We start from the raw sequence: 12,348 nt of genomic DNA, 5'->3' as shown, positions 1-12,348 counted from the left end.
TAAAAAAATGAGTTTTAATGACTTCATTAAATAAGTATATTTAAACTTCTGACTTCAACTGTATATCTGACTCACAGATATCTGAAGAACATCAGATTATTCTGCTAAAAAATGTTTTTATGTATAGAAGCCTTCTAAATTATAACCTATATTTATGTTTACAGTTTAATACTCGTATTTATACTAAAGTCCCTGTTAGCTGTTTAGAGGGAATTATTTTGATCTCTTACTCCAGGGTAGGTACTTTTTGGGAGAAGAGAGACCAATGGAGGTGCTGCAGCCTGTTTTGAGTGCTTGTCAGCCAGCATGGGATGTTAGTGTGCTGGAGTCTGCACCAGGTTTAACCAACTAGCTTAACCAGCTTCATCAGTATGACCATGCTTAACCAGCTTCATCAGAATGACCATGCTTGTCAGGCAGCTTTACCAGCTGGTTTTTATGGCTGGTCCACCAGCTAGACCAACACCAAACCAGCATAACCAGCCTAGACCAGCATGGGAATTGCATGCTGGTTATGCTGGTCTTTTTTATCAGGGTTGGCTGCAAAAAAAGCTGTTGAACACCTTCACATTATTGCCAAGGAAAAAAATATACATTGCAGCACACATTGACCTAACAGCATGTTGTTGTAAAGGTAACATGGTTGCACCTTCACCCAGACAGACATTTTTTGGGAGCCCTGTGGAGGTATTGAGTTTGCAGGGCACACAGACTGACTCTGCAGCAATTTTTCTACCTGTGGCAGATGTGTTTTTAGTACATAATTGTGCAGTTAAGCCAGAAAAAAGAGAAGGTATTAGTAGTAATACCACTGTGCACAATGGTTGAGATTTAGGCCTATATGTTTCCTAAAGTTTTCATATTGTTTTTTTTTTTTTTATGGACACATCAGATAATTTTTTATATTAACAGAAATGTTTTTTAGTTTAACTTTACTCTTCTGCATTTATTACTATATTTAATTATTTTATTAATTTTGTTTTACTAAAACTGTGCTGTGCAGTAAATCTTTTAAATTGGACAGATTAAATAGTTTGCCTTCAATTTCTTTAGTACCCGTACTTTGTATATAAAAAAAGGATAATTATAAACTGTTCTGCAATTTTCTGCAATACAGTTTGGTTGAGATGTCGTCACTATGGGGGTTCCCTTTGTGTTTGGGAGTGCAAGAGGGAAAAGTCAGTTCTGGAGTTCCTCTTAAGAGTTCTCATTTAGAAGGGGAAAGTACCAGGACTGTATGTGGTAAAGGGGCTACTGTCTATCTAAGGTGCTAAAAAATTATTGCTTTGTTTTAGCATCCTGACTGCCCAACAGACCTTGTGCACAGTAGCACCACATTTGGTTTTTGATGGGTATGATAATGAGGCTGTGAGAGATAGAATAACTGTTTCTTTAATCACATGCAGTGTATAAAGGCGTATAAAGGTCCTAAATCACATCTAATTCTCACAACTTTCTGGAGTTTGTTGTCTACTGAAATTCTTTGGACATTTTTCTCAATGTTTTTTCTATGGAACGATCAAAAGCAGCTTAAACAACCGTCAAACCCATTGAAGAGACAGCATTTTTTATCCTCACATCCTCGTTTCATCCTCTTTAAAAATCAAACATGGCACTACTGTGCATGTGGTCCTGACTCAACACTGACTCAACCAATGGTGTAAGTTTGGGGAAGGACTATCAGTTTGACAAGTGGAAGATGGTGGAGTATTAAGGAAAGAAAAAAAAAATTATTGTTGAAATATTTAACTGTAGCTTTAACTGACCATTAACATTTCCCCCATGAATGATCTTGTAATGGGCAGTTTACAGTTACAGTTACATTTAGTAATGAACTTGGGGAAGGGGAAAGCCTGCTTAACTTGGCAGAACACTCCAAAGATTTTTATAAAGTTCTATACATCTTCCAACCCTAGCATGTTCATCTATTAAATATTTTATTATGTTGATTATGCTTTCAGATACCAAGCACCAATTTCAGCTCCGTTCATCACATTTTACATTAATCCATTTACCCGAATTTGACAGATTGCTCTCAGTCGGCAGATTTTGTGCAGTATCAGTAGGTTGCGTAAATGGATCCACTATCCAGAGAGTTTCACATATAATTTATTTGCTTTGCGGTTTAGTTGGGTTGCCAAGTTTTGTCCCACTTTTGAAGCCTCCCACACAACTCATAAGAAAATAAGACGGGCTGCGTGACTATGAGGAAGGATTACAGGAAGAAGCAATTTGGCATGCAGATGCAACAACTAAAAACAATAAATTCATATAATATGCCCAAGGTTGCTGACTCCTTGTAAGATGCTTAGAAGGGCTTCATATTTATATTCAAAAACAAGCACTCTATCATTCATGTCAGCCCTGATTTGAATGGAACTGTAGTCAGATGGCAAAGGGCAACTTTACACTTTAAAAAATATGCATGTTTAAAAATGAGAGAGACACAACCAGCCTTCATAGTTTGATCTTTAAGATTAAAATTATTAAACACCAATACCAAGTCATTTTAAATTTTGACAATTAAACACAAGCAGAAGTGCTGTTGTACTGAATATTAACACTGTTGTGAGTGTTGAGACTGTAAGTAATCACAGGCTTACTGATACTCAGTGCATTGCTTTTTTTCAACAGTTCTACAAACAAGGAATTCATATCAAGAAATGTTCCGCTAACAAAAAAACAAAGCCAGATCAACTGTTTGAGTTACTAAGCAATGCATAGACAGTGAAGCGTTACAGTGATGTTATACTAAATATCAGGTCTCTTGGAAGCCCGCTGTCCAATCAGATCAGAGGATTGGAACTTATAATACCAATAAAATAACAAATGGAGAAAATGATGGATGTTTCTTTTTCTTGATATCTCTTGAAAGACTCTGAAGGTGACGGCAGTTACAGGAAGTTGCCAGACATGCGTAAGGATGACATGTCCGCCCGGCGTGTGTCCTTCAAAGAGCCTCGTGCTGCTATCCCCTTCAACCAGTATCTGCCCAACAAGAGAAACCAGACCAACTACATTCCTGCCCCCCTGAGGAAGAGGAGGAGTGAAAGAGAGGAAGACAGGAGGAGTGTGAGCAACTCAACATCTCCTGTTGGAGAAAGACATCTGAGGTAATTCTGGTTGCTATGACAGTAAGGTACTGTACCTGTTACACCTGGTATTAACATCCGTTTTGGGTGATCCAATCACAAGTGCTCAAGAATGATCAACATTTACAGTAGTTGTAGTGTGTCTCAAATGCATCTCCTGTGATCACTTGTGAATAGATTTAGAAGGAAGGGTTCTCTGATTTTGTGACTGCATACATCAGTGTCCTTAATCAGTGTTATAAACAGTCTAAGAATAAACTGATCGACCATTACTCCGATTTCACGTCACATGTAAACACTTTTACTGCCTTTCTTACTGGCTTATCCAACGTATGCAATTGTTGTGCGCATCTTCATGCACAACACTTGCATCCCCTCACTGAAGGTGATTTTAACCTTTATAGTTCAAGTGCAATATGATCAAATGCGTTTCTGAGTACATTTGAATGTGGATTGAGAGATCCAATCACAATTACCTATATTTAGCACCTGAAACGGATACGAATAACAAGTGTAAATGGGGTCAATGTGTGGTTTGTTTGATTTCTCAGGTTGTGGTTGGAAATCCCTTTTCTGGCTACAAGGCTGAGACACATCACACTGTCTAAACAAAAATCAGTACACTCAAGCATCATCTGTTTATTGTGTCACAGAGTTTGTTTCAATTCTCCTTTATCATCAGCAAGTGTGTGTGTGCCTGTGCACTTGTGTAAATACATACTGCAATCCACAGAGAGGAGAGACTAGAAGTATTAAAAGAGGGTGCTGTCATGTTTCAAAGCCATATGCTTCAGAAGACAATAAACTGGGAAGGTGAGAAAGGGGTGGAGCTTGAGGAGGCAGATCTCAAGAAAATGAGGAAGCTGAAAAAGGCGGGGATTAAAGTATTACCCGCCTCTGTGCAATACAACAGGTCAGCGGTCATTATGAGAGCACTTGCCGGCATGTGTGCATAGACTAAAATGCTAACCAATTGTGTGTGGCACCTTGTGGTGAAAGGGCTGGTAATCATTAAGCTTCTGTGTTTAAATCTATGAGTCGCCATTTTACCCTTGAGCAAGGCAACTAACCGCAGGTTTTCTTCGTGGGGAGTATTCCTGTATTAAATGTATTTTGAAGGAATGAAAATTCTGTCATCATTTATAGTACTCACCCCCATGCCATTCCAAACACATATGACTTTCTTGCTGCCGTGGAACACTGAAGAAGATATTCTGAAATATCTCAAAGATGCTATTTTACATAAAATTACATCATATAGTGACCACGTGCTAGCAAACATTTTAAAAGTAAAGAAAAACAAACAAAAAAAAAAACAATGCAAATCATACCCTCCGTTGTAGCTCTTTAATTGAATTTGTGCATGCATATTTCCAGATTTGATGTATAAATAAATACCTGTTGTGTCAGCTTTGATGTCATTGACACCAAACCCCAAACGTTTTTTGCATTGAGGAGTGTAACACAGTTAAAGGATGGGCAAGGAGGAGGCGAGAACTGGCTTGTCAATATAAATTATAATTTAATGAGAAACTTAAGACAACATAAACACACACATGACGGACATGCCCGTAATTCTCTCTCTCTCTCGAACCATTGTCACCGGCCGCCTTTATCCCCCCACTCCACAAGGAGATAAACGATGACAGAATAAGCATTTTGGGGTGAAATATTCCTTCAAATCGCATATGTTCTTGTGCTGCAGAGACATTTTTAATCTGTTTTATATCACGGACTGATGGTTTGTTAGACTGTTTGATGTTAATCTGTGAACTGCCTTTATTCTGTGTAGTTTTGTTAATGTTTTGAGTTGATGTTGGTCAGCTCATGAAGTAATTGGATGTGCATGGACTCTTATCTTGATTTTGTGAGAGATTGGTTATAATGAAGTGCTTGTCTTTCATTGCGTAGATTAATTTTGTATTTATTTATATATGCTAGTCAGAATCAACTCCTGGTAAGAAAGGACTAACATCTCGACAATGTACCAAAGAGCATATTTAAAATATATTCAAGTGTTTTCATGGCAACTCTTACCCCTTCCCTTCAGTCCAAACGTCATTGCTGAGGAGTCTAAAAAAGCTAAACCACCTTCCCCTGACATCATTCTTCGGTGTGACAATGACTTCCTGCGTGCTGCCGCCCCACATGAGTGGGACTCGAACGAGGAAGATGATGATGAAAAGGGAGAGAGGAAGGTTCCAGATGTCCAAAAGGATGATCTTGCTTCTCGCAGAGCACGCATTAATCAGTTCAAACCCAGTGTGACGCATTACTTCTTGCCAGGCTCTTGTAGCTGGGAGGACCAAGAGAAATGGGAGGGAATCAGGCTGGCATCCCAGCATGCCGTATTGGAGAGGTTGGATGAAGATGGAACAGGAGAAAAGGAGGTGCGAGTGTGAGAGAGAATCGTGGTCTGAGAGGAACTAGTTTATATTTAGCTCTCATGACTTACAGTGTTTATACCTCTGTGTATTCCATTTACTCTGTATGGCGTTGTTCATTTTGCATAGTAATTGTGTGTCATTATGAAAGCTAATTTCCTTCCAAGGATGTAGCCAAATATTCAAGATTGGGTGGACCAAACGTACCAATCGAAAAATTGGTCTTTAAAAATCCCACGTTGATTGATCACTATTCTGATTATTGGGGGACATTTCCCCCTAATAAAAAAAAGGTGCCTACGGTGGTTAGCTGGTCTGTTTTACTGATTTTATAGGGGTTTTGGGCACTTGTGCAACAGGGAGACGAGCAGGCCAACCAATTAGTCTATCTTAACACCTGCTTGGCCAGGATGGGAGACTTGCTTAACAAAGAAGACCAAATCAGGTTAAAACTGTTTTAGTTTTTTTCAGCAGGAGGCCATGCTGTCCTCATTGATTTAAAACTGCTGTTTTAGGAATGTTAGTTCACCTTAAAGTTTATCTAATCTCATACACTGTCTGACTTCATCACTCATTCATTCATCTCTTTCTTTTTCCCTGATCATGGTCGTTCTGGGTGTATGTTGGTATTTTTGCTGTGTTTTGTGTGTTTTATGTGGCATTTCATATAATGTTACATTTCTATCACAGTCTGGCTGACTCCACCTCCTCTGAGGTGTCAATCATAACTCGAAAGGACAATCCTTTCCTGAACCCTGAAAAAGAAAGGGAAAAAGAGGGGGATGAGGAAGATGAGAGAGAGCTAGAGAGGAAGATAGTTATCCCAAACCCACACAAAGATGATCTAGCGAGGAGACGAGCTGGTATAGAGCCATGCCCGCCCAAAGATCCTCATCAATCATTTGCCCAGACTTCAATCACTCAGTCTGACCTGGAGAAGTGGCAGAGACTCAAGATGAAAACAGAGAGCAGGTGTCTCAAAAAACACACACACACACACACACACTATAATTTTATCTGACGATTGTGCTTTTCATACAAACATTTTTCCAGCCTTAGCTATTCTATCTCTGACCACTTATGCACTGCAAAGCTTTTGGAGTGGAAGCGAATCCCCTAAATGATTGTTCTGTGTGTAACTGAGATCAACAAGAGTTGATCCTGAAAATGTAATGGATAACATCGCAACATTTTGACATGTCTTGGCTGTAATCAAGGAACCTAATCCACTTTTCCACCAATTGGCAGAGCGGTTAGCATTGCTGAATCGTGCCATTCTGTACCGATCCAGGCTTTTTGATACATTAACACTTTTTCCATTATGGTGCCGCAAAATGAGGATTACAGTGCACTGACTCGGTTAGTAACCAATCGTTTGTCACCACATAACTAAAACTGTTCCACCAGCACGGTTCTCTGTCCTGAGAATGGTGGAAAAGCTTTTGTAAACTTTACTCGCCACACTCCGAACTGTTCAGTTCGATGGTGGACTAGGGATGCCAACAGTTCTTCCTGTTTGGTGTTCGTTATTTAAAATTGAAAATAAAGCTCATCATGAGCTGTAAAAGCCACACAGCTGCGTGTTTCGTGTCCGGTAGACGCAATATGAATTGGGCTTACCTAAGGGAGTAACAGCTAGTCCTCGCTTGTAAAAATTATAAACAGTGTTCACTCAAGAAGGAAGGTTTTGTGGTTGATATTCAATCGTAGAGTACATAAAAACTTAGGCTAATGAATGCATTTTAGCCAAAGATTACTTTACCTCATCAATATGCATTTATATGAGTTATTAAATTATTTTTCAGATTTCTCTATTAATCGAATAGTTGTTCAGTTCATTTGCATACACCCTACACAAATGTAAAAACATATAATACTCCATACTGATTTACAGTGTGGCTGGCTCCAACCTTGCTGAAGTGTCAATCATAACTCGCAAAGACAACCCTTTCCTGCGCCCTGAGAAAGGCAGTGGATGTGAGGAGGAAGAGGAGGAGGAAGGGCCAGTCAGAGAGGATGGGGGGAGGGTGGTGATGCCAAATGTAGAGAAAGATGACCTGGCCAGAAGGCGGGGCCAAAGTGGGCCCACCCCACAGAGAGATCCTCGGCAGACATTTCTACAAACAACAATCACTCAGTCAGACATGGAGAAGTGGCAGAGACTCAAGATGAATACAGAGAGCAGGTGCCTGGCATGTGACATTTACCTCTGACCCCTGACTTAGTTAACATGACTCTCTTGTTTTATTTTTTTATTTTGGACTTTTAGACTATGTAAATTTTAAGCTCATCCACCAAAATTGTAAACATAAAAACATTTTCTAGACCGTTTGTGAGCTGCCAACATAGAAAACATTTATGGGCATAACATGCACAGCAATTTTATACTGAGATACCTAATTTTGGCAGACCTCTAAAGGCGCGGTCACACATAACTTTGAATGGCGAAATTTAGCGGGCGAAGAAGATGTGGACGGATGATGAGCGCGTGTGAAACCAGCAAAAAATTAATTATCAATTAGCCTCTTTTTAATGCTGCACTTTAATTTTGTGAGAATTTAGCCGTTTAAATGAAATCCTTGTCCATTGTGAATATTCAGTGTTCCTGTGTACGGAGCACCACCCACACAGAGTTCACTGCCAGGCCAATCCTCCCATTGGTCAATGCGGCGATATTCGCATGTCAAAAGTTAATCAAACTTGAACTTCATGTGAAATCTGAGAGGGGAAATGCTTCGCCACCGGAAGTCCATTGTGCGACATTCACAATAGCCGATTCTCATTGAGATGAATTTCGCCATGCGAAGGTATGTGTAACCGCTCCTTAGAGAGCACTGCTTGTATCCTTCACGGATCAAGCAATCTCAGAATGAATGTATAGTGAAAAGATTAATCCAAGATAGTAGAGGTGATTAGGAATATGTTTCATTCAATACCAAAAATTATTAATTAAAAATGGTTAAATAAAATTATAAATGGACTATTTTAATATATGTGTGTGCTGTGTATATTTGTGCTTATTATTTTGTCATTAACTTTGCAACATGTCAACGTCAAACTGTCTCGAGGAGCGATATTTTTGTGGCGTGCATTCTACATATGTAGGGCACTCCAAATCAGTCCCTTATGAAGTTACATTTCATTTGAGGATGTTGCCTTAGAAGGGAGCATACAGTAGACATCTACAGGCAGCTTCACAAATTTTTGGAACAGAGTCTTCGTGTTTAAGTCTAAAGGCCCAGACATAATCTGTAGACTTTTTTATCGCATCTTTTAAACAGATTTGGAGAGAAAAATCTGTGGAATGGATTCAAACAATGTCAAATGTTTCAAACAGAGCCAAATACACTTATTTGTATATTGATCAAATTGGCTAAACAAATGTAATAAATGAACGCACAATAGTTTGGACATTTGTAGAAGTACATTATTTACAAGTGTTCCAAATCTGTGGCAATCTGCAGATATTTCTGCAGAGTTCTAAAGGCACAGATTACATGTGGGCCTGATTATAGCCCAGAAACATGGTGTATCAATGCCGTTAGTGCTGCGAAAGAGGGCTCTGTATCCCTTACACTGTTTTGGAGATGTTCGTGAAAGTGCGCCTTTTGTGAGACTAAAAATTCTGTTTGCCAAGGTAAGCCCCTCTCTCTAGCAAACAGACATCACCAAGGTAACTATTGGGGCACGTGGCAAGTTGTTCGTGGACACCGCAGAGAATAGCTTTAAGCCTCCACACACGCTACCTCTACATGGTAACACGCTTCACAAGACACGTGATAAGATGCGTGGATTGATGGTCTCCGATGTGGAGGCAACTGAGATTTGTCCTCCGCCACCCGGATTGAGGCAAGTCACCACGCCACCATGAGGACTTTGGTAATTGGGCATGCCAAATTGGGGAGAAAAAAATGTAAATAGAAGAATAATAATTATAATAGTTTTATTAGTAGTATTATCATTATTAAAATTATTAAATATTACAGTATTTCTATTAAAATAATAAGAATTATTATGCATAATGCATATTTTCATCTTTTTACTGTTTTAGTCTGATTATTTACAATGATAATTAAAATAAATAAATAATAATAATTACAAATCGATCCTCCTTTTTGTTTGGTTGAACAATATGAACATAAAAAAACTCTATCAGTCATAAAAACAATATTGGTTTATCTCTACATATAACTGCACTTCTATCCCTCAAGTTGCGTCAAATGAAATATGGCATCTACCTGAACTAAGATTTATATCAATAACATGACTCTCAGACTGACATAGTCTTCATTTGTATATTTTAGTTTTCATCACTCCTCTCTTTCTGTCCCTCTAACTCTTCTCTTCATTGCTTTACACTTTTGTGTGTCATGTATGTATGTGCATGTGAACAGCGATGAGCCCATTGTCCCTCTGTGCCAGACATGTCTTGAGAAAGGCTGCCTTTCTATCGCCTCCAATGCGAAGGTTGCCAAGAACAACCTGGCTGGTTGCCGGGAACGTTCCTCCGGTGAACGGCGGCGTATAGTGACATTTGGGGGTGTGACAGAGATGGAGAATACATCCTGGCAAGAGGAGGATGAGGAAAGGGGAGAGGGAGAGGGGAACGAGGCAGAGAAGCTTCGATACCTCCTCTCGATGGCACCTGTTGCTGTGCCCACCATAGGACTGGGCTCCAGACTAACAAAGAGAGCAGTGGGCAGGTAGGAATGAGAAAAAGAGACAAGAGAATAGGATAGATGCATGTATACACATTCCAAAGCACACACTTACACATAAAGGGGTCATATCATTTGAATTTGTCTTGTTTACTTTATGAGGTCCTCTGAAAAGATTTCAGTCATACAATATTAGTGACATAAAAAAATCTTATTTTACATGGGGCGGTTGTCTGATGGGGGCATATATGTTACAGTAAGACCATATGACTGGTCACTTTATCACTACTGACTTTTATCTTGATAAACTCCTGTTACTGGAGACTTTTGCTTTCGAAAACTAAATCATGGCTGACACTGAATAGGGTATTTCTACAATGGCATCAGTAACTGAAAACTATTGCTTTTGCTTGATTCCACATCCAAGCCAATAGTCAGTATACAGTCCTAGACCACTGTCAAATCGGCCAGCTAAACAAAAAATTTGAGTCTACATTTAAGGTTAAACAGACTTAATCAGGGACCTTGAAATCGTAAATTTTTTCACGAAATGACCCCACTACAAACAATGCTCAATCTTCTCAGACTTCAGCAGTAAATTCAGTGTAAATATTCAGTACAGTGCTTATACTGTAGACACACCACTACATACACTGCTTGATGAAAACTGCCTGCTTTAAGAAACAAGAAATATTTTGCTTACCAAAAGATCTGGACATAAATGTACATACACACCCAGATAGTGTCCTGATGTGTAGAAGTGTGTGTTAGTGATCTTGACAGTGATGATGGATTAAAGGAATATTCCGCTTTCAATACAAGTTAGGTCAATAGACAGCATTTGTGGCATAATGTTGATAATCAAAAAAAATATTTTGACTCGTTCCTCATAAAAACAATAAATAAAAGAATACAAAAAAAAAAGGAGGCATAAATCGAGGTTATAGTGAGGTACTTACAATGGAAGTGAATGGGGCCAATTTTTGGAAGTTTAAAAACAGAACTGTGAAGATTTTAATTTGATAAAAGCACTTATATTCATTTTCCTTGGGTAAAACTCATGTATTATGTGAGCTGTAAAGTGGTTTAAAACCTCATATTTACAGATGTATTAAGGTTTGTTGGCAGCTCTAGACTCTAGACAAAAATGTGTCCACGGGCCGCGGTCTTTGACGCTTTCTGCCTGTCAACCATTTTGCGTGTTCTCATAGCTTTGTAGTTGCAGCAAAATATTGAAGGTTACTGCCAATTTTATGCCATTTTGTTCATAACAGTTGTCAGTTAAGGGCGCTATTTTCCTGCAGTGCCATTTCTGCACATTTTCGGTCTCAATAAAACTAAGTTGGTATCTTTTGAAGTGAGGGGTTTTGGAAAGAGGGGCCGTGGCTAATCCAACAGCTCAGTCTCGAAGTAGAATGGCTAAAATGGTTTGGAGCACTTATGGCGCACCGAGTCACATGATACAAGAACATGATGTTGATTTCTCCAAAGCGCTACTATGGGCGCAATGTTTTTTTCATTGAAACCTGTTTGGGTGTAAAGAGTAACATCTCAGGTTTTGTTATATATGCCACTTTAAAAAATGCATTCATTTTGCTGATAAACATGATGTCCACATACGTGGATAACTTTTAAAATGAACACACATATGGGTCATTTTGTTACTGTACAAAACAGTTCTATTCATTTACATTAGTAAATGCATATTCAATTTGTATTTTCACATTCTGAATCAATGGCTTCATCCAAAAGCTGAAAGATTTTGCTTTCAGAGGAGTTATGATGAAAATAAGGTGCATTTCGAACTGTTCTGAGACCAGTTCAGACAGACAGCACACTGGAGGTTCAGTCATTTACTAAATGAGTAGCAAGGGAGAATCCTATAGCTCTCTATACAGCTAAATGCATTTACTCCTAAAATCCAATCAAAAGTTCAGTTTCAGGCTGCAGATGATGTTTGGAACACTGAACAGTTTGGCAGACATGGGATAATGGTGGTGATACAGAGATTCAGAATTTAAAATGTTATTTTAACATGGTTTGCAGTGGCTGGATGATGCTGTCCATTACTTTGAATCAGAATTAATTATACTAATTTCTAAAGTAATGTCTCAGAAACATAAATAACCAACATTCCTGGAAACATAATAAGGAATTTTATTTTGAATTATTATTATTATTGGTTGTTTATTGGGTGCTACAGTACTAGTTACA

At 38.7% G+C, this 12,348-nt stretch overlaps 1 protein-coding gene across 1 annotated transcript in view; it reads left to right on the top strand.

Moving 5' to 3' along the window:
- Window positions 1-12,348, top strand: part of LOC127643544 (LIM and calponin homology domains-containing protein 1-like) — a 69,615-nt gene that overhangs the window by 34,599 nt on the left and 22,668 nt on the right. Inside the window, exons 8-13 of the mRNA XM_052126335.1 lie at window positions 2,876-3,113; window positions 3,826-4,005; window positions 5,143-5,490; window positions 6,167-6,448; window positions 7,371-7,661; window positions 9,871-10,179. Coding sequence (XP_051982295.1) covers window positions 2,876-3,113; window positions 3,826-4,005; window positions 5,143-5,490; window positions 6,167-6,448; window positions 7,371-7,661; window positions 9,871-10,179 — 1,648 coding nt within the window. The remainder of the gene's footprint in view (window positions 1-2,875; window positions 3,114-3,825; window positions 4,006-5,142; window positions 5,491-6,166; window positions 6,449-7,370; window positions 7,662-9,870; window positions 10,180-12,348) is intronic.

Source organism: Xyrauchen texanus, chromosome 5, assembly GCF_025860055.1.
Source record: "Xyrauchen texanus isolate HMW12.3.18 chromosome 5, RBS_HiC_50CHRs, whole genome shotgun sequence".
Taxonomy (NCBI): domain Eukaryota; kingdom Metazoa; phylum Chordata; class Actinopteri; order Cypriniformes; family Catostomidae; genus Xyrauchen; species Xyrauchen texanus.
This window is presented reverse-complemented; position numbering and strand designations above follow the sequence as displayed.